This window comes from Lepisma saccharinum, chromosome 18 (assembly GCF_977018435.1).
Source record: "Lepisma saccharinum chromosome 18, izLepSacc3.1, whole genome shotgun sequence".
NCBI classification, from domain to species: Eukaryota; Metazoa; Arthropoda; class Insecta; order Zygentoma; family Lepismatidae; genus Lepisma; species Lepisma saccharinum.
Genome location: NC_139246.1, coordinates 33,768,326 through 33,792,152, shown reverse-complemented (window position 1 = coordinate 33,792,152; position 23,827 = coordinate 33,768,326). Strand labels below are relative to the sequence as shown.

The 23,827-nt window shown below is 35.7% G+C and overlaps 1 protein-coding gene across 1 annotated transcript in view; it reads right to left on the bottom strand.

The window, feature by feature from the left end:
* The window catches only part of LOC146002505 (serine protease gd-like), a 92,081-nt gene that overhangs the window by 7,433 nt on the left and 60,821 nt on the right, over positions 1-23,827 (bottom strand). Inside the window, exons 7-9 of the mRNA XM_083140401.1 lie at positions 13,435-13,550; positions 8,413-8,586; positions 2,203-2,359 (exon numbers count right to left, since the gene is read on the bottom strand). Coding sequence (XP_082996527.1) covers positions 2,203-2,359; positions 8,413-8,586; positions 13,435-13,550 — 447 coding nt within the window. The remainder of the gene's footprint in view (positions 1-2,202; positions 2,360-8,412; positions 8,587-13,434; positions 13,551-23,827) is intronic.

The following is a 23,827-nucleotide window of genomic DNA, read 5'->3' as shown; positions in this document are numbered from 1 at the left end:
AATCGATGTTATCACAATATTACAATGGACACTGGCAACACTGTTGCTGTCACGTGTGACTAACAGACTTGTTTCACCTCAAGCTATCACACTAAGGCACTTTTAACGACAAAGGAGAAAGTTGATTATTCTCGAACATATGCAATAAATTACATGCACCTTGCAACCCTGAAATGTGGGTACAGAAGAACATGTATCAATTGTTATGTTTTCTGTGCCTTAGGTGGTTGCTGTTTGCTGCGAACGGCATTCCAGATTGTTTCTACTTATGCTGACGTCCTGTGTGTGTTGCCATACTCTACACAGGAAAGAGTGTTTATTGTTGAAGAATATAGCCGAACATAGTCATATTCTGGCGTAAGAGAAGCATTTAATGCCAAGTTTCCAACTACTCCCTCTCCAAATAAGTTGTCAATTTTTCATCTTATGCAAATGTTTTGCCAAACTGGGTCAGTACATGACAGGCAACGTTCAGGGTGCCCTTCTGTGTTAGGAGCTGATGTTCTGCAGCGTGTTGAACAAAGAATGGTCTGTTCGGAAGCTCGCCTCAGAAATGGACTTACGCAAGTCAACTGCTCACAAGGCTATATGGAAATTGAAATTTTACCAGTATAGAGTTTGTGTTATTCATGAATTGAAAGCGGTGGATGTCCTGGCACAGTTGCGTTACTGTCACTGATTCCAATCATTTGTTCGACAAAATGGTGTCAATGTGCTGAATAAAGTTTTTTTAGCGACGAAGCCTGGTTTCAATTGAATGGGTATGTCAACAGCCAAAATTCCAGGCATTGGGTGACAGAAAACCCACATCAGTTGCATGAACTACGCTTGCAAATCAACTACCCGAAAATCAATGTATGGTGTGGAATATCGCGACGTCGTATTGTGGGACCGTTATTCTTTGAGTGGATACTGCTGTGTACAGGGATCTCATAATGAAATTCGTTGCTCTCCTGGAAGAAGATGAACATATTGCTTGGCTACAACAAGAAGGAGCAACTTGCCATACGTCTAATGAATCTCTTCATATGCTGAGAAATTTTTTTGGTGATCGTCTAATATCCAAGGATTTATGGCCCAGTCGCTCGCTCGATTTAACATCTGCAGATTTTTTTCTGTGGGGTTACTTAAGGGGAAAGTATACCAAACGAGACCCAGAACATTGGAGGAGCTGAAACGAAACATCACACAGGAAATTGATAATATCGGTGCTGCAACCCTCAGGAAGGTATCTGAGAACATGATCAAGCGAACCAACTTATGTATCCAAGAAAATGGTGGACACTTCGAACATTTGCTTTAATTTGTAGGGATACCCACATTTCAGGGTTGCAAGGTGTATGTAATTTATTGCATATGTTCGAGAATAACAAACTTTCTCCTTTGTCGTTAAAAGTATCTTAGTGTGATAGCCTGAGGTGAAACAAGTCTGTTAGTGACACGTGACAGCAACAGTGTTGCCAGTGTCCCTCGTAATATTGTGAAAACATCGATTTTTGGAACAGCCCATTTATTCCCTTGTGCAATGTTTTTAAAACTTCGTCAAAGTTCTTTTTCTGTCAAATTCAATAGATGGCCATCCATATTGTTCGTTGGTATTGTGAAATGTTGCAATAATTTACCTCAGCGAGTTCTGTGCATCAATACACACGATTTGCAAAAAAAAAAAAATCCTCCTTTGGCAACACTTTTCTTATTTGTTGTTAAAACATGAATGTTCTTACATATGTTTGTCTCTCTAAAGTTTTCCAATATACAGGGCATTCTCTTGGCAGAAAGCATTTCTTTTCATTCAGTTTCGCTATTCCGTTATACGGTTGTAAACACCGGGTTGCGTGACTTTTCGGACACTCTGTATATTAATATTTATAAATATTCTGAACCCAACTTTTAAGTATGACAATGTTTAAGCATGAGTATCAGTGTGAATCCCTAACAGTATTGGCATTGCTATGAATATCAGTTCAGCCCTAATTTTGAGCCACATTTTTTTTTTAAATTGATGCCATATGCAAGCTATAGGTTTTCAACAATCCATCAGGGTAGTTTCAAATTGCAGCAACATGATGTTTTAGAATGAACTAATTGATTTCAACTGTTTACACCTTACTAGCATTGCATTGCTTGTCACTCCTGTGTGAATGAAGCTTGATAGCCATATCCCTCCCGCATAACATTCTTGAACTTGCCACTGAAACCTACCATTTCTAAATCCTGCACATAGAGTTCTATTGGTTGTAAGGACTGCAAAATCTTCCTTGCTTCGTATACACTGCTCCTGCGACACAACGGGAATTGATGCTTGCTTGAGAACATCACTCACTGACGAGTCCTCTGAATACCTTCCCCATCCAACAGTCTGCAATGGGAAAACAGAATATTTACCATTTGCAACATTTAGACATGGCATTCTCCTTTCTTCATGTAAATTATTTTATAGTTTAGGCTGTAAATAATGATTACATTGTATTAAATGTCATGTGGTAACTTAAAACATTGTTATGTAATGTGCAAATAAACTTTTCATTTCAGGGAGGAAAGAGCTTACTTTTCAGTGCTGGATTCAAGTGCAAATGCTTATCCCACTTTTCACAAGGATTCTTCTTGTCATTACAAACAATAACTCAATGAAAAAAATCAAAATTATGTAAGGAATCATGTCCATTTCTCTCAAATATATTTTGCAAGTATTTACACAGTTTTGCTCTACGGCATATAAATTTTCATATATCAATCATGTTCTCATTGCACACAAAAATGGATTTCTCAGCATTCATTTGTAAATAAATGTAAGTACTAACCAAATATGCAGGTAAAGGTAAAGGTAAAAGGTAAAGTGTTCCCCTGTGCATAGCACCACGCCATGAAGGCGTATAGGGGGTGTGGGGGTAACCAAATATGCAGACAGAAAATTTACACAATACATGACCATTTGGCATTTTTGTGTCTCTTCAGCTACTTGATTGATTTGGTTTATTTAAATTTGCCTTTCTGACACTTTTGGCTAATCGTGAAGAGGAAGATGAGTGCTGATATGATGAAATTGATGAAGGGACTTGCACAAAGAAATACCCAGATTTGAACCCAGGACCCCTGGCATCGTAGCACATTGTGCTAACCACTCCACCACAGAGGTTGGCTGATAGTGCATCAGAGCAGTAATGCTGCTGTAACCTTCCTTGCTGAAGAAGAGACATGGACAAGAGAAAATGTTTGTTTAACTTAGGACACCTTGTTAGCCACTTGCAGTTGCCATAATTTGAAGCACAGAAATGCCTTGTTCATTCCAGTTTCCTGTCTTTGAACAACATGAACAGCTCTTGGCAAAGAAATTTCCACCCTAGAACTCCCTCTCCAAATAATAAAAAAATCTATTCTGTTTATAATTCTTGTTTTAAAAAGTCTTACAAGTTGATTAGAAAATTACACCGCTTTGGAAATTTATCAGTAATGAAATATCACACAAATTTTAAACATAAGAAATCGGAAAAAAATCAGTGTATATAATGATATCAATTACTTAGCCTTGAAATGAAATTTATCAAATCATCTTTAGCTTTGGTGATTGGTCATTTACATTTGTTACATTTCCTAATTCAATTACAACAGATATTGACTGCAAGTACTGCTACTACAAGTTTCTCCAGTTACAGTAACAAAGCCTCCACATTTCAACGCATTACAAGCAGAAAACAAAAGTAAATGTGAAGTAAAAAATGGAAATAAACATTCATGCAGTTGTAAATATAAAAGTGGCAACATTGTCAGGAAGAGGGTGAGAACACCGTGCATGTGCTATCAGACAGTGAGTAAGGTCAATTAGGGACCATGTCGATGTGAGGAGTACCAAAAGTGGTCTGTGCAGTGAGTGCTGTTGTAAATATACGAAGTTGAAATTAACTCCATTTTGTTCACTGCCCTAAAACATGTTTGCCAAGGTAAGACAGCAATTTTGGATCAAAATCCAGTAGCCTATGGCAAAAATGCATGAAAATGTCATCAGTACTTGCATGAAGCCTGTAGCAACAATACCTAGCCGTATCCGATAGTTGCACAATGTTGACAATAGGGGACCTAGCATGATGCAATTTTCCTCATGTTCTCACTGGTACGTTCCTACCTCCTAATACTGATGGCATTTTCATGCATTTTTGCCATAGTCTACTGGATTTTGATACAATTTTCCTATGCATTCCTCGATTTGAAATCTGCTTTTGGCATGATACCAAGGAAAGTAATATGGGAACTACTTAAAAGGAGGAAGATCCCACCAAGACTACTCAGAGCAGTAAGGTCAATGTATGAAAAAGTAGGAGGAGTCGTTCAACTGAATGGTGAAATATCACAACCCTTTCTGATGGATAGAGGAGTAACACAAGGGCACAGTTTGAGCCCATTACTCTTTATAACAGTAATGGATGAAGTATTAAAAATAGGCAAATGAAGAACAGAAAAGACCAAGGTGCGAATGTAGACGATGAGGCCAGTGTATTGTCAAACTTTGCTGTACGCAGATGATATAGTGCTCATTGCAAATACAGAGGGTAAGCTTCAAAAAAGCATATGATTCGGTCAAATGAGATAAATTATATAATATATTAGTCGAGTTTGGAATACCTGAGAAGCTTGTTAGTATGATAAAAGTATGCACCAGTGAAACAAAGTAAAATTTGTGTTGGTGTTAATGTGTCTGACAAATTTACAATTCATGATGGGTTTAAACAAGATGCATTATCTTCATTGCTCTTTAATTTTGCCTTAGAATATGCTGTTAGGAAGGTGAAAGAAACTAAGAAGGACTAAAAAAAATGGTGTGACTCAGTTAGCATATGCAGATGATGTAGACTTATTAGGGGATGATAAAAATACAATTAACATTAATTCTAAAATATTTTTCAAAACTGCTAAAGAGATATGTTTGAAAGTTAACAAAGAGAAAACTAAATATATGCTTACAGGCTGGAACCAAGTGTTTGGTAATAATCAAAATCTAATTATTGATAACAATTCATTTGAACCAGTTTCCAAATTCAAATACTTAGGAGTAATATTAACAAATGAAAATTATATTAAAGAGGAAATAAAAAGTAGGCTTAATTCAGGAAATGCATTTCACTTCTCTCTTCATAAACTTTTGTCTTCTCGTTTAATATCTAAGAAACTAAAAGATAAAATATACAAAACAGTAATTTTGCCTGTAGTATTATATGGGTGTGAAACTTGGTCCCTTACATTGAAAGAGGAACATAAATTGAGAGTATTTGAAAATAAGATCCTTAGGAAAATATTTGGATCTAAAAGGGATGAGGAGACAGATGAGTGGAGAAGGTTACATAATTTAGAACTACATAATTTGCATTCATGTCCAGATATTATTAGAATAATTAAATCAAGAAGACTTAGGTGGGTAGGCCATGTGGCACGAATGGGGAAAGAAAGAAGAGTTTACAGGATTCTTGTTGGGAAACGTGATGGTAAGAAACCTGTAGGAAGGCCAAGACAAAGATGGAGGGATAACGTTGAGATGGACCTAAAGGAAATCGGTAGGGATGGAAAAGAGTATATAGATCTTGCTCAAGATAGGGACAGATGGAAGGGCTGTATTGCTGCAGCCATGAACCTTCAGGTTTAATAAGGCTAGAGAGTTAGTTAGTTAGTTAGTTTTTAGCTGCAAAGAATGGTACTAGAATGGATAGAAACATTAAAAGAAAAAGGGATGCTGGTTAATGAAAGTAAGAGCAAAGTAATGAAGATGAGCAGAACAGAATATGAAGTAGGAAACTTAAACATAAACTGTAATGGAAAACAACTTGAGCAGGTCCCGAGCTCTTAATATATTGGAACAATACTTCAGCAAAATGGAAAAATAGAGCTAGAAGTCTCAAATCATGTCCAAAATGCAAATAATGCATATTTTCAATCGAACCAGACAATATTTGGAAAACGAGAAATAGGAACGAGAGCCAAACTACAAATATATAAATCAGTGATAGAACCAATACTATTGTATGCAAGTGAGAGCTGGCCAATGAAAAGAAAGAAACTTAGTAAGATAACAACTGTAGAAATGAAGTGCTACCAAGAGATGATAGGAAAAACAAGAAGAGATAGAGTAAGAAACGAAAGGATGAATGACGAGCTGGAGCAAACATCAATTGTAAACCAAGTTTTGAAAAGACAAATGAATTGGCCATGTAACGAGGATGGAGGAGGAAAGGAAACCCAAGCAGTTCTTGGAGGCAAGACCAGAAGGAAGACATATAAGGATATGGTGGAAGAAATAGGAAGAAAGAGAGGGAAGACATTCAAAGAAATAAAGACTATGGCCAAGAACATAGGAGAATTGGAAAAGTGGGTCGATGCATCCCTGACACTGTAATGGCATAAGGGGTAGGGAAAGAAGAAGAACATACACAACAGCACATATTGTATTGATCACTTTTGGCACTCCATACACCGACATGGACCCCAACTGGCAATGCTCACCATCTGAGAGCACATGCACAGTGTTATCACCTCTTCCTGACAGTGGTGCCACTTCTAAATTTATAACCCGCATATATAATGATGTAAATTCTTGTTTGTAGCACATTTCAGATTTCCTCCTTCAGTAATTCTTGGCCCCAAAATACCCCATTAAAGAAAATTTCCCACTGCAACACCACTATAACTGACAATGCTGAGCAAAGCTGGAATTGCAGCATTTCTGTTTTTCCCCTTGCAGTCAGTATTGCACTTTCTGCCAGCAACATGGGGCTGATAGACCCCTGCCTTTCAGTAGTCACCCTACCATCCCCTTCCATTTCCCTCATCCATCAGCACACAACAATCTGACTTGCAGACTGCAATAACTTCAGAGATGGAGGCAGAAACATCTTAATTTATTTTTACATATTATTTAAAGTCTGGCTCAAAAGTTTGGTATCATAATTTCAAGTAATACAGCAGAACCCTGGTTTTACGTTTCCCGATTTTACATTTCCCCACATTATACATTCAATCATGATGTTCCCAACATGGCAAACTGTTATAAAATTTTTCTCGATTTTAAATGTTCCTGTATTTTAAGTTTTTTTCAGCCTGATCCCCTGAGAAACATAAAATCGAGGTTCCACTGTATATATAACACAATTTCCCATACATTATAGCTAATATTTAAAAGTACTGAAATGGTGAATTGTGCTCTTGTATAGCCTAGTGGTTAGTGCTATCACCTTTGGTGTAAGAAGTCCTGCTCCAAAATTTTGATGATGATCGAGGATCTTGAGGACACTTGTGGAGATACTTAGAGGCAACAGTACCAGACTCCTGTCTTGAAAGCCAGAAAACAATGTTGATGGGAAATGATATACCAGTGGCATATTCTTGCATGTTACTTGCTATTCCACCATTAAACCATCTTTGGTCATGGAGGAAATTTGAAGTCTTTTTTAAGTTTTTGTTTTTCTTTTAGTTGCATGCATGCATTCAGATTTATTTATATTATATCTAATTAATAATACAATAATTAAGAATTGTGGTAAACCAGGACACATTTTCAGAATATGCCACTCTGATATACTGACCATGCATCACCCAATGAAAAACAGCTTGATAGGTCTTTGCCCTCAACAAATTTGCACCACAAGGTTTGGTTTGGTTGGACAAGGTCAGTCAAATGACAACTTTAATTTGTGTTGGATTTTTCTAGTAGGTGTTTGCTTATATGATTGCAAAAAAAATTGCTACTTTTCAACAGAGAAGTCTTGTTCATCTACACATATTTTCCAATGCTGTGAGATTGTCTGGATATCTTTAGGTTGATTGATTGAATTGGTATTTCAAGCCCACTTTATGCACAGTAATGTTAATCGGGTCTTGACCTACAGTTTAAAGTAGGGTCCGAACCACTATATGCCTCAACTGGGTATCGAACCTGGGACACCTTGATTACGCAACAGCGCAACCAGTACACCATCGGGGATGTGGATACCTTTAGAAAAGTGGTGTTTCGGTTTTACAAATTATATCACTTGTTCTATAAGAATCTTTCCACCCATCTGCCTGACAATTATTTCAATTAACAAATTCTCCGCTCCATTCGTAAGCTCGCTGGAGGGTAGTAGACTATTGCAATACTGAATATTCTTTCTTTAATGAAATTTCATAGAATAGAATCTTCCAAAGGGGTAGGAAGCCCCTGCCTGCTCTCCATTGGTACTCAGCACAGTCACCCTCTTTAAAATGACAATGTTATGCAGTTCACATCACCAGTGCGGCAGCCTTGTAAACATTTTGCTTATACCTCACGCAAATTTAGGCTGTGTACAGTCTGTCCCGTGATTTTAGTCATACTTTTAATTATTTAAGTCATTCCCATATGAACATCATATCATCATGTTAGCCTCTAACATGCAGTTGTACATTACTTACTATTCCTAAAGTGCCCACAATAAGTTCCAGGTTGGTTTCCCTGTCCCAGAGGCAGATAGGTTGAACATATGTGCTGTATTCCACAGGGGTGTCCAAGCGAATCACGGCTAAGTCTGCATCCCACACTCCAGATGGATTCCTACCCCAATCTGGATGAATGAAGATTTGGTCTGCCTACAAAAGACATAGAGAAACAATGTATGAAAGATAATAGATTACAAATTATACAGTGAAAACTGGTTGATACAAAAGTACAGACATGGTTTTTTTTTTTCAGTTTTCCGATCGATTTGTTTACTTCTTAGAGGAAATTAACAATATGTTTTTTCTGGAAAGTATGGGGTACACTATAGTTGAATTTTACAGTTTTATGTATTTGATTGTTAAGCTAAGCAAGAAGGGAAAATAAAATATTCAATAATAAGTTAAATGAGTTTTTTTCTGCTAATACAAGAATCATGCTACCACAGTTTTCAAGGTAAGTCATTACTCCCTTCCAGCATCAGACTTGTTCTGAATTCTGTTAAGTTTTTTTTAAAAAGAAAAATTTACTTGAAATTAATCCTAGTTCTAATTATTATAATAAATATGTGATATTTTTTACTATAACTTCACCCTTTGTATATCAAACAAGTCTCTCAGTTTCTCTTATTTATAACCAGCAGACTTGCAGTAGCAGCAGTCCCAGGGAGCTGTCAGGATATCATATATTTTTTAAAAAAATTTGTACAAGCATAGAATTCTACAGAACATCTCAGACATGCACAAAATTCCATGTAACAAGCAGGTTAATCATAATGTTCCTGAATTTATTATTCCATATTAGCAGACGAAAGCATCCAGCATAGCTGAATAGTTTTTACTCTCATATGCAGGTTAAACAGATGCAGGTTTCACCCTGGTGTAAGCCCCAAATTATGGTGGTTATCCTGTATCATAAAGTGGATGTTACTTGAAAGAACAAAGTAGTGTTCCCCAGTTTAGAAAGCCAGAAGGGACTATGTCCGAGCAGATGTTACACAATTAAAAACCACTTGAAAAATCGTGAATCTCAAACAGTTGTTTATTAGTAATCTCGAACTAGTAACTTTCCCTTGTAATGAAATATAATTTCTCCAATTAGGATTTCCATTTATACGCTAAGAGATTCATATATTAATGTGAAGAATTTTGAGAAGTTATTTGTCTTATATGAGCTCCTATGTAGACAAGTCGTTAGCACTCTTCCTTTTGGTGGTACTAGTCCCAGTTTCGATTCCCAACGGGATTCCAAACTGTCATTGCTGATCCAGCATCATAAGGTCATTTGGGGAGCTACTTGAAAAAGAAATAGTAGTGGTATCTGGTCACAATAGTCAGAAAACCACAGTGATGGGACTACACACTGACCACATGTCATCCTATGAAAAAGCTGCTTGGCAGAACCTGGTTCTCAGAGGACTGTTATGAAGGTTAGATGAGTTTCCTCTTTACTTGTCTTATACAGGGTGTCACAGTGTTCATAGCATACTTTGAGTAGGAAATAATGATGATGCTAGCAACAGTGTACCACGGACAACAGTGTTGTTAGACTGTACACAGCCATTTACAGTAGACTGTGCATCAGTTGTTGTTTGTTGTTACTCTGCGCAGCGTGCCAACATAGAACAGTGGAATGCAAGATTGTGCATTGATTTCTTCCAAAAGACATTTTCACAGAAAGTGATTTCCTTTTATGTAAACATCCCATGGCCAACTTGGTCCCTGAATTTGTGCTCTTCCAACTTCCCCATCGTGGGGCTTCCTTAAGAAAGAACTATTCCAAATATGTCCTGCCACAATCTTGGAAGTGAAGGATTGTATCAGATATCACACAAACATCTTAGAATGAGTAGTGGACAGTGTCTGACACCAATTTGAAGAATGTGTGGCTCCATGCTGCTGTACTCATATGCCAGAGGCTATTTTTCAATCAATAACTGGCAATCTGTAATGGACTTCCTATCTGTACAATTAGACACTAAAGTCATGCAATAAAAATTCAATTTTTCACATATAATTGAGAATTCAAATTATGTTGTTGTGCCCCATACATACACACAGTAATATAGCAAAGAAAATGATGGTGACAGAATGTTATCTAGAGAAATGCTTACATTCAAAATTCATGTATGGGATATAAATTGAAGGGCTCGGGTGTAAAACATGGTAAGTGACATTTTGGTCATTTTGGAGTTACAATGTGCATCATGTAGTCCATCGTAAATGGAGTCGAATTGTACTCGAAGTGTTTAGTTTAGTTTTTAAAAGTTATAATATTTTTATGGTGGACCTAATAACGTATTTGTAATTTAATTAACTTTCGTATTTATGATATGTGTGACTTGATGAAAGCAAAGTATTTTATTGTTGATATTGCAAATATGTCTTCTTCTTGGTTCGAAATTATAAAACTATTAAAAACTTATGCCATGTGTACAAACATGTCAAGTTAAAGAAAAATACAACAAAGTTACAAGGTCATAATAGTGTCTTCATTGATTTGCTTTATTTTACTTCACGTCTTGTGTCACTTTTGGCTTATTTACAAAGATGGAGATGAGAGATGATATGATGAAATTGATGAATAAACACTCAAAAACATCAATGCCCAGGCTGGGACCCCTGGCGCCGTAGAGCAATTTCCTAACCACGCTGCCATGGGGCTGGTAATTGTTATCTTGGAGATAGAGATTTAAACTAGGGATGGCCTTTAAAAAAAAAAAAAATGTTCCTCGATTTTCGAAAATGAAATTTTTCGATTTTTCATTTATTGATTTTTCGAAGAAAAAAATAGTATTCTGAAAAATGTTTTTTTAAAAAAATCATATTTCAAAAAAAATAATTGTTTTTCCAAAAAAAATAGTTTTTCGAAAAACGATTTTTTTTTCATAAAACGAAAAACGATTTTCTTTTTTTCAAAAAACAATTTTCTTTCTTTCGAAAAACAACAAGTAACTCAGGTTATTGTTTATTGAATAAAATTTTTATTATTAAAGGCACTCATTTTTGTGTTACAAATTGTTATGGTTGCTATAAAAAGTCTAATGTCAAAATATTATTATTGAACTGACATCACAAGTTAGACTGAATAAAGCGGTATCTGATCACTCATTTTGATAATATCGTTGCATGTAAAGCATGGTAACTGCAACAATTCCTTGAACAAACCTCAAACTAATCGCATGTAGCACCACCGAAAGAAGTAATTTGGATGAAATATCATGTTTGTATGATAGTAAACATACAAGTGAATAATATTTGCTGTAAATAATTTACAAATTTGTTTTAATTTGTAAATCAATTTTTTTTTAAACATCAACTTTCAATATCTCAAAACCTGCATTTCGTTACTTACCATGTTTTACACCCGAGCCCTTCAACTAGTTTAATTAGCATTTTTTTCATCTATTTGAGGGAGTCCTGGTTTGAGCATAATGACTCCAAGTGGAATGATCAATGTTTACATCAGTTATTGTATTTTCAATAAGATAAGATAAGATTTTATTACATCCATAAATCACTTATTTGCATATACAGGCAGTGATAATGGACATCTCAGTGTGTTTACAATATCATAAACAATGCACTATAATAAAAAAAATGTAAAGTGCTCCCCTGTGCATAGCACCATGCCATGAAGGTGTATAGGGGGTGTGGGGGTAATGCCCCACACTTTCTTGACCCGGTCGTGAGTGAGGGTTATGTGATCAAAATCACGCCCCTGACTGCCTTTACCCCCCAGGGTTTCCCCAGGTACCCATGATATTCGATGCTGGGTGGGTGCCGGGGCCGCTTCCAATGTTATTATGCACTATAATAAAACAGTGAAATACAATTTATGGTTACAGTAAAATATAGTAAAATTATAATACAATAATATGATGTCAATACAATACATGGTAACTGGAATATAATAAAATAAAATTGAGTACAATGTAATGTAATAAAACTCTGCAATGAAAATGTTACCTTGTACCAGGAACCACACTATGTTTGGAACCTCTGATGCACATTGAGCTGCCTTAATATCAGCATAGCATAATGTGGTTTATGTTTTACGATACCTATTTTATGTTTAATAAGATATGAGTTAGCAAAAGTTGTGAAGAAAACTAGAAACATACATTATTGCAGGCTTAGATATTAATCAATTGAGTAAAAGCAGTGTACCAGTAAGTATTTGTACAGTTCTCTGTCAAAAGCTTTGCAGGTTTCAATGTTTTTTATGTGGTTTGGAAGGTCGTTATACAATAGTGTCCCTGAGTACTTAGGTCCTCTTTCATATAGAACTGTATTGTGTACAGGTATTAGTAAGTTTTTCTATTTCTTGTGTTGGAATTGTGTATGTCATGGTGGCACCTAAACAAATCGTAGAAGTTTGCTTTTACATTGCATAGCAGGTGAAAAATATACAAGCATGGGAGTGGCAGAAAACCTAGATCCCTGAACAGCTTCCTACATGGTTCCTTTGGTCTTGCCCCCATTATGATTCATATAACTTTCTTTTGTAAGATAAAGATTTGCCTACTCTTGTATGCATTTCCCCAGAATATAATTCCGAATGTTAACAAGGATTGAAATAAAGTGAAATAAATTGTTTTCATTATCTCCAAATTTGTGGTTGCCTTTATTACCTTGATGATGTAGATTATCTTGCTGAATTTGCCTGCCAAATAGTGGATCTGTGGTTCCCAGCTTAGATTTTCGTTGATCCACAGCCCTAAAAATTTAACAGATTTCTCATAGTTAACCACATTGTTTTCTAATTTGATAGAAGGGTTACCTCGTGGTTGGCTCCTTGTGTGATGAAAATTTACTGCTATAGATTTATTGACATTCAGTTTTAGTTTGTTTGTTTGTTGAGAACCACTTATCGAGATCCTCTGTTGTGTGACTAATGTTGGAAAGAAGATCACTGTTTGAGCCAGTCATCACGACCTTGTAAAGCCACAAGGAATCATGCTATGTTAAGAATGAATAATGATTACAACATAATCTTACCTCTCGTGGTTGGTTTCCTATTTCTGTCCACTGGCGAATATTGTACTTTCCCATGTATATAACAAATGCATTTGTTGGACGACGTTCTTTAAATCGATTTTGAATGCAATGTGCAGCTGTGAAAAAGAAAAAAATTGCATTATAAATATTCTAATATAACAATTTCCAACTAAAAGTTATTTGTTCTTAAAGAAGTGAACATTACGGGCATAACAAAATAGGCCACTCAAAACGAGACCTGGCCCAGTACCACTGATATCATCACTCTCTTTGTTCACGTTTGTTCATGGATGCCATCAATATTTTTTGGGTTCAGATCTTACAGAACCCGAAAAATGAGGTGCAAATGAAGAGTCTAAATATCTTTGAAATTATGCAAATCTCACACTTTTCCTTAATTTTCAACTAATGTTTGCACCATTTTGATTAAATAAAATATTTTAATATTCTACTTGTATTACATGAACCTGTAAAAAGGTAATGTAAACATGCATGTGCACACATGCCATGAAGGCATATGGGGTGGTGTGGAGGTAGAGATCCACAAATTCTTGATCTTGGCCATAGTTGGGATGATATGATAAGCATCACACCCAGGATTTGAACCTGGGTCTTCCACATGGTAGACAGATGCTCTACCAACTGAGCTACCATGGTCCTACAAAACAAGCTAAAACAGTATGGAATAAGAGGCAAAGCAAATGAATGGTTTCAATCCTATTTACAAAATCGTATGCAAGTCACAGAAATTAAGCAGGTAAAAGAAAAAAGTGTGTGTACAACAACATGTGTCTCAGAACAATGCAAAATAACATGTGGAGTTCCTCAGGAATCTATACTGGGACCAATATTGTTTGTGTTATACATAAATGACTTACCAAAAAAACTAAACTCTGCGAGATCTGTCTTATACGCTGATGATACAAGCGTGGTGATTACTGGTTAAAACAGTGATCTTCTTTCCAACATTAATCACACAATAGAAGATCTCGATAAGTGGTTCTTAACAAACAAACTAAACATGAATGTCAATGAAACTATAGCAGTAAGGAGCCAACCACACACAAGGAACCAACCATGAGGTAACCCTTCTATCAAATTAGAAAACAATGTGGTAAACTATGAGAAATCTGTTAAATTTTTAGGGCTGTGGATCAACAAAAATCTTAGCTGGGAACCACAAATCAACTATTTGGCAGGCAAATTCAGCAAGATAATCTATGCCAGCAAGGTAATAAAGGCAACCACAAATTTGGAGATAAGCTGTAATAAATTGTTTTCATTATTTCAATCCTTGTTAACGTACGGAATTATATTCTGAGGAAATGTGTACAAGAGTAGGCAAATCTTTATCTTACAAAAGAAAGTTATATGAATCATAATGGGGGCAAGACCAAAGGAACCATGTAGGAAGCTGTTCAGGGATCTAGGTTTTCTGCCACTCCCATGCTTGTATATTTTTCACCTGCTCTGCTATGTAAAAGCAAACTTCTACGATTTGTTTCAACCTCCATGACATACAGAATTACAACACAAGAAATAGAACTAACATACTAATACCTGTACAAAATACAGTTCTATATAAAAGAGGACCTAAGTACTCAGGGACACTATTGTATAACAACCTTCCAAACCTCATAAAAAACATTGAAACCTGCAAAGCCTTTAAGAGAGAACTGTACAAATACTTACTGGAACACTGTTTTTACTCAATTGATGAATACCTAAGTCTGCAATAATATATGTTTCTTAACAACTTTCACTAATTCAGATCTTAATAAAAATAAAATAGGTATCGTAAAACATAAACCACATGATGCTATACTGATATTGAGGCATCTCAATATTCATCAGAGGTTTCAAACATGGTGTGCTTACTGGTAAAAGGTAACATTTTCATTGCAGAGTTTATTACATTATGTTGTACTCAATGATATTTTATTATATTCCACAGTTACCATGTATTGTATTGACATCATATTATTGTATTATAATTTTACTATATTTTACTGTAACCATAAATTGTATATCATTGTTTTATTATACTACATTGTTTATGATATTGTAAACAAACTGACATGTCCTATATCACTGCCTGTATATGCAAATAAGGGATTCATGAATTAAATAAATCTTATCTTATGTGAACCTGTTCAATCCAGTATGGCGTGGACAAAGCACAATTTCAAATAAAACTTTACAAGGAGTAAAAACAAATTATACAAATGAATGGTACAGTGGTAATTGAAATTATGAAGTAATTGCGAATATGGAAAATCACTGAGAGTACTCATCAGGGAAAAAAAATAAGACTGCATTATCTGTACATTTCCATTTGATCTAAATCACAAAACTTGCTTATTATATATTATTGGATGGGCCAGCCTGTTTTTTAGTGGGACATGTTACATCCTACTCAAAATCTTAAAGACGAGAGGTACAGCTCCTTCACAGAGTGTGAGGATCTGAACAAAAAGGATGGACTTGGTGTTCTACGTGACTTGGTGCTAGGAATTATACGTGAACACTTATGGAAGTATTATATATATATTACTTAATATAACTGCACAAAACCAATGAACAGAAAAAAGAGAGGCTGAAGAAGAATTTATCTAGATAAAAAATATAAAATATGTTTCATTTTTAATATTTTTTTATTTTTCATTTTCTGTTATTTAGCATCGTTTTTCTACCACTTTTAGGCTAATCAAAATTATGAGTATGAGTGATGATTAGATAAGAGACGAAGGGACACTTGCAAATAATGTCCATGCCGAGACCAGAACTCAAACACGGGAACTTCGGTGCTGAGATCAAAACGTAACCAATTAATGCAATCAGCCAATTATATTGCGTTATAAGTCCAAGTTCACCAAAGAAATATGTACAAGTTGAAACACATTTCTTAAGGTTATGATAATAAAGAATAAGTATCAATCAAACTTGTAGATCTGCTTACAACTGCAACATGATGATAAAAACATATCCTAGAACTTATCATTTTTTTAAACCTCTATGGCAGAGTAGTTAGCATAGCATGCGACAATGCCAGGGGTCCAAGGTTTGAAACCCAGCATATGCATGGGTGTTCTTGTGAGTGTCCCCTCACCAATTCCGTCATTAGAAACCAAATCAATCTAACTATTGACAACGTTTTTCCAATATTCACTATCATTTCGACAGTATTGAAATAAATGTGAAACTTATGCAAACTGTACCTCATCAACTTAAACATTAATTCATAAAAGAAATTAACTGGTAAAATAAGATAGTAATAAGAAAATTCAGTCTCTCAAAGAGTCTCCACTCTTTCAATTCTTATTGTGTTGCTTTAATGAAGCTATGAAACACTGCAATCTGGGCACTGTGTGAAATAAATTCAAGTCAGGTTTATCTCCATTATTGTATTCATTACATTAAACCTGAAATAAGTTCTTGTTGGCAAAATTCTTCATTGGCCTAGATCTCTTGCAGCAATTAAAATTGGAAAATATAGCATAACTGTGAGTCAAACCTGGATGTCTTGACATTCTGCATATATCTGTGCTACACTTTCAGGAATCTATATAAATTTACACAATCTTTGATTTGAATGCAATATTGATTGATTGATTGAATTGTTGTTTTAAGTCCATTTTATGCACATATAGGCTAATCGGGAGTGAACCTACAGTTTAAAGTGGGATCCGAACCACTATGTGCCTCCATCGGGTATCGAACCTGGGACCCCCTGATTACAAGGCGAGGATGCTACCACTGTGCCATCATTGAATGCAATATAATGTCCCATTGTGCTATCATTCATCCTCATGATCACAATTTAGAGATGTAGAAAAAACAATGTAGAATAAGATAGGGGATGCTTTATTTGTAATATTATTGGTGACATTAATAATATGATAGTAATTAATATTAATACCTAATTGAAGGTGCTTTGTCTTGTCTCTACATCAGCCTCATTTGGGAGATACAAATAACCTCATCTACGAAATTACAATCTTTTCTTCAGAACCTTTTGCTCATTGAAACTAGTATGTACTACGAGTACTAATATTTACTTAGGCCAAGTTCCAAAAATTTCACAGGCTTAATTCATTCTAGGAATTATGGTAAGTGGTCATTCCAAAAAAGTAGTCGTCTGAATATTATGAAATTAATTTTCAGATGAAACTTGTGGATTGAGCAGGTTTGTTCACGATTTTCTTTCAAAATTAGATATTGTGTTACAAAGGTTAACACTGCCAAATTGCAATGTCATTATTCTAGGTGACATAAATATTGATCTCCTTCAAAACAATACAAAAAGTAAAGAGTATTCAGAACTTCTTAAACCTCATGGGTTTAAACAAATTGTAAAAAAAAAAAAAAAAAAAAAACACCAGAATAAAACGCACTACTGAAACTCTTATAGATGACATTAGCACTAACATGCCTTCTGACATGATAAAAGCAGAGGTAATCCATAATATAACAAAAAGATATGCAATATAATGCAGAAATATTAATGAAGATAATATCAGATATTCATCCTATCTTCTAAGAAAAGAAGAATGGACAGAAGTGTACCAATCAGATACTATGGAAAAAAATTGGGAAAATTTAATAAACACACTTGTATGTTATCTAAATGTTGCATGTTCTATTAAAAATAAATATATATATTTAAATAAAGTAAATAAAGATTGGGTCACAAACAAAATTCTGCAGAAAAAAATAACTAAAGAGTATCCATGACAAATTCATAGCTATCAAAGAAAAAAATTATAATGACATGTATAAAAATAAGAAAAAAAGAGTACGAAAAATTAATCAAATCTGAGAAAGCTCACCATTTATCACAAAAAATAAAAAGTAATAGCAATAAGTCTAAAATCAAATGGGATATACTAAACAAGCAACGAGGGAAAAATAACAATAAAGTCAAAGAAAATATAAATGGAACTGAGGTAAAAGAGCCAGAAACCATAACAACAATATTCAATAAAACACTTGTGAATGATACCTCAAGCAGGAGATTGCAAACAAAATACAGTGAAAATTTGGGCCAATACACTAATGCCATTCAAAACTCTATTATGCTAGAGGAAATAAGTATCAATGACCTTGAGAAAACTATTAATTCCCTAAATAACAAGAAATCATGTGATATTGATGGTTGGTCTAACCATCTAATAAATAAAATGTACACACTGTCTACCCCTGCCTCTACAATTTGCTATAAATTCATCTATAAGAAATGGTATATTCCCAAAAGATCTTAAAAAAAAAGAGCGTCATAAAACTGATATACAAAAAGGGGCCTAAAACAGACCCCTTAAATTACAGACCAATAGCAATTACTTCACCCTTCTCCAAAATTCTCAAAAAAAATAATATCCAATATACATGATTTTTGCTCCAAATTTAATATTATAAATGAATATCAGCATGATTTTCAGAGAGACAAATCAACAAATTCTGCAATTGTATAGTTTATAAAAAAGTCTTTGAGGACAATGAAATTCCAAGCACAGTATTTCTAGATTTGTTCAAAGCATTTGACTCTCTCAACCACAACACACTTATGCATAAACTGTATAGTTTAGGTATCCAAGGTGTCACATATAACTTAATTAAATCATTTCTCTTTGATCGAATACAATGCACTCAAATAGAGCACGTAGATAATTCATCTATCAAAACCTTCTACTCCAGCTAGAAATCGTCAAGGATCTACTTGGTCCATTATTATTCATCCTTTACATCAATGACATACCGAAGAACAACATGACTCAAACTATCGCCTATGCAGATGACACTAACATAATATGTAGGCCAAAACAAAATAACATTTAGAAATTCAGACTTACATCTCAATTAATCAAATAACCCAGTACAACACTAATAGCCTAAATGTAAACCATCAAAAAACAAATTTCATGATTTTTAACCCTGGCAACAAGAAGAACTTTGATAACTTGATGGTTTTCTTAGATGAAAATGAAATAGAGTATGCTAACCATGTAAAATTTCTAGGATTGATCATCGATGATAAATTAAATTGGGCATGTCATATTGACTATATCTGTGATAAACTCACAAAAAATCTTTATCTATTGAAAATCCTTGCACAATATAATATTAAGGAAATCAATATGAACCTGTATTATGGTCTTATTTATCCTCACTTAGAATACTGTATTACAGCTTGGAGAGGGGCAGCTCATAGACATAGAAAAGAAGTGTTCACACTGCAGAAAAGGGCTGTTAGACTTAAATGCAAAATACCATCCAGATCCACATGCAGAATTGCCTTTCGAGAAAACCCAATTATGACTGTATAGTCACTATGTTTATAAATCTATTATCTATGTACTTAATGACAAGACACAATTAAGAAATGAAGAAATTCATGGACATAATACAAGACAAAGACAAAACTTCCATATCCAGACTAACAGATTAACTCTTGACAGACAGATCACCACATTCTGCAGGTATAAAATTCCACAACAACCTTCCCCTTGGCTAAAAAATATCACTCATTAGTGAAAAAATCGCAGCTAATCAAAATATACATCACAGACAGAGCTCTGTATGACATCAATGAACTACAAACTAGATTAGGTACAAATATCAAGTAGACAAAGAAATGTAATAATACTATAGAAGGAACAATGTAACTCTAATTTAAAGAAAAAGTCATGCATGTACTTTATATAAATTGTAGAGATATGGAGACCATTAAACCGAGAAAACCTCGTCATGTTAATATTCACACTTGTTTATTTCCTGAACTTGTCCGACCAGCGAGTGATCCCAAGAATGCGCTAGCTTGTAACTTCCGTAAAACAAGGAACTGGAAAGGCAAACACATGGATCTAAACAGGATCTACCGCGTTTGAAAGGTTTAACAACCTTTCGACGCCTAGAATGATAAACGCAAGCTCCTACCCGGAGCTCGCTCTCTTTTGATTCTGACACTCATCGACGCTACATGGATAACTAGTCCAATTATTTAAACAACACGTTACACTGCTAACTACAACGATGGAACACGGAGTTACCGCTGCCTAGCATGCTACAAGGTGCAAGGGATCGCTTGGCTTGGTGAACTGAGGGTCGCTGGATAGAACCTTGGAACTGTCACGATTCGGTCTGCGAGAAGCATTAGGACAAGACATCACACACATCTACCAGGTATGAACAAGCGTGAATAACCTTTTACACCAACTTTCCATATCTCTACCCTCCTACGGAGCAGGTTCAGCCATCAGATATTATTAAGCTCTACCTAAATGTTTAAATGAAACTTCCCTGTGACCTCTCAGAGCCCAGGTAAACGGGCTTACAAAATGGTGGAGGTGCTTCAGGCCCTTTTTGCAATTAAAGTACCCTCCTGTACGAATTGCTTTACATTAAATTATTCTCTCCCCCCCTCCCTCCCACTTTGGGAGCATTTTTAAAGTAAATTTTTAGTAAGTCCAACTCATACTCCCACAGTACGCTTAAGATGCGTCAGACCCAGTGACATTTTTGTGTATTACCCTATGGAAAACAACCCCTCTTTTTCTTTTATGCGGAGCCCCCCCCTTTTTCAACAAAATCTAGTTCTTCTGCATAACATGTATTCAAGCATCATTCACACAGGAATGAGAACACTTGCTTATACTTATTTGACCAGTGATATATTAATGACATAAATAACTGTATACCCATACTTTCATTTGTTCTTTGGTCAGCACGACGAACCTTCGTTTATGAATACGTCACAGATAGCGTTGCACGAACACCTAGATTCCTCCCTCGACCAAATCATAGAGTTAGCAACTGCAATCACGGCAAATCCAATAAATTCACGACCTTTATCCCCAATTCCCTCCCCTCCACTAACACGGTTAAGGTCTGCTAATAGAAATTACCCTCAATTTGTCCTTGGACTACAAACACCCAACAAAAACCAACCCCAACCCTTAGCAAGTACCCCAGCTCCCGTTTCAACTTCCTCTAACACTCTTAATAGTTCTGGTAACGTAGCTGTACAAATTTCCACCACTAACATGGCCACCCCAATCCCCACTGCATTATACCCGGCACCATTTAGCGGAAATGACCCTAAGCACATTGACTCATTTTTCCTCAAGTTCCAAAATGTAGCACACGCCGCAGGATGGTCGGAAGCTAAGCGTAAAGAGATGTTACCTTTATTTTTGACGGACACCGCTTTAACTTATTTTCATGACATACAGAAACGACCCAATTTTGTAGACTTGACATATACCCATATCAAAGACGAGCTAAGTACGCTATTTAAGGGATCGTACCTGTCAGCAGATCCTGTACAGATAATTCTCCAAAAGAAACAGATGATTAGTGAACCGATCCATACCTATGTTATTGCTAAAAAGGCATTAGTCCAGCAATACTTCCCGAACGCCACTGAAGAACAAACTCTCTCTTACATCATCACGGGACTGCGAGCCAAATACATTGGCTGTTTAACCAACAAGCATTTTGCTAGAACAGAAGAATTAATTGCCCACCTACAGAATTTCGAACGCCAGCAGTCATTAATTAATTCACGTATGTTGGAGGAGAAATTGGAAATAGATCAGGCAATTGCACAGGCAAGCTTACCCCAGACATTCATCCCGACACCACTTCACAGCTGTTCGCATGCACAGGTCTATTCCCCCCTCCCCAGTAATGCACTCAACCCGACTCAGCAGTTTGTGTCATACAACCAGTATCCATCTCCTTTCCTTCCACCATCGACTCATCAAGTCCAAAGTCTACAGTCCAATCCAGCACCCGTAAATAATTCTCACACAGTGTATCAAGGAATGTATCATGTACCGAGTTCTGATAGTGTCCGCTGCGCGGCGCCACCAGCCGTAGCCACAGAAAAACACGCTCCAAATGCCGCCTCTGGTGACGAAATAAACAAACTTTCGTCACAAATCTCGACCTTAGCTCTGCACTCAACCGAAGAGATGAACGCGAGTTCTCTTTTCAATCTTTGCTCAAATGTACTGGAATTTGCGAAAACGGCTAATCAAAACGCACATAACAGAGGTTTCAACAAGGGGAATAATAAGTCCTCTTCCTACAGAAATAATAATAATTCTAGAGCTAATCACAGAGGTAACTTTAGATCGAACTCTCGAGGCCAATTCAGAGGTAATAGTAACAAGAGGTTTCAACGTCGAGATCAGGCTAATCGCGACGATGCAAATACCTCAGCCTGCAGGTTTTGCGGTCGTTATAATCACGAGAGCGACAATTGCTTTTACAAGCCACAATGAGAGAGCAGTTTAAACTAAAATCGTCTTCGACTTGCAGGAACGAAATCGAAGATAATAGCAGATTAGATAAAGTTCCTATAATTGAGAGAAATGGCCTATACTTTATTAATAGTAGCATACAAGGGAAACAGGTAGATTTACTTATTGACGTGGGTTCCCAAATCTCAATTTATCCTTCCCACCTTCTCCCTACTGAAAGAAAAACATACAAGGTACAATCCACAATCCAAGGTGTGTCCGGATCGAAACTGAGTGTGTCTGAAATTGTAGTTCTTCCTATCATAATTGGAAAGCGTAAATATTCGCACCCATTTAGAATAGTAGATTCAACTAACGTCCCTCCCCTTTTAGGAAATGACTTTTTACGAACGCAGAGGTGCGAAATGTCGTTGAAAGACAACACAATAACTCTTTGTCATTTAGGACGTACTCCAAATTATAGTATTTTAAGATCAAAGTACAAGACTCACCAGCTGTCACATGACATATTTACCCAGATTGAAAATGTAAATGTGTATGAGGGAAAAGCTACCCTTTCAAACACAGTTCAGTTAAGTCCACGAACAGAAACTTATATCAATTTGAACATCACCACTACGACACCTAATACCCATAAGCCTGTACTTTTTACACCATCTGCTTCCCTTATGAGCCAGCATCCAGTAGTTCTTCCCAATGCTACAGTAAACACTCAGTCACCTGTAATTCCCAGAGACAACCCTATAGAAAAGACTAATCCTGACAAGAAAGATGATGATGATGACTTATTCTTTCATCAAGTATTTCATGCACAAGCAGCAGATTTTGATATTAGTTCAGAACAACGTAAAGACCCCTATTTCAGAGACATTATTGACTTATTAGAAAACAAAGACAAAGCTAGTGACCCTAAACTAGAAAAGCTTTCGTATTCTTATGTACTCAAAAATGGAGTCTTATACAGGACTAATAAAATCAAAACTGGTAATAGGGATAGACTTTGTATTCCTCATGTATTAAGAAATCAAGTTTTCGACCTTATTCATGCACACAAAATGAATGGAAGTCACCAAGGTGCACAAAAGACATATAATTTAATGCTTATGCGTTACTTTTTCCCTAATATGAAG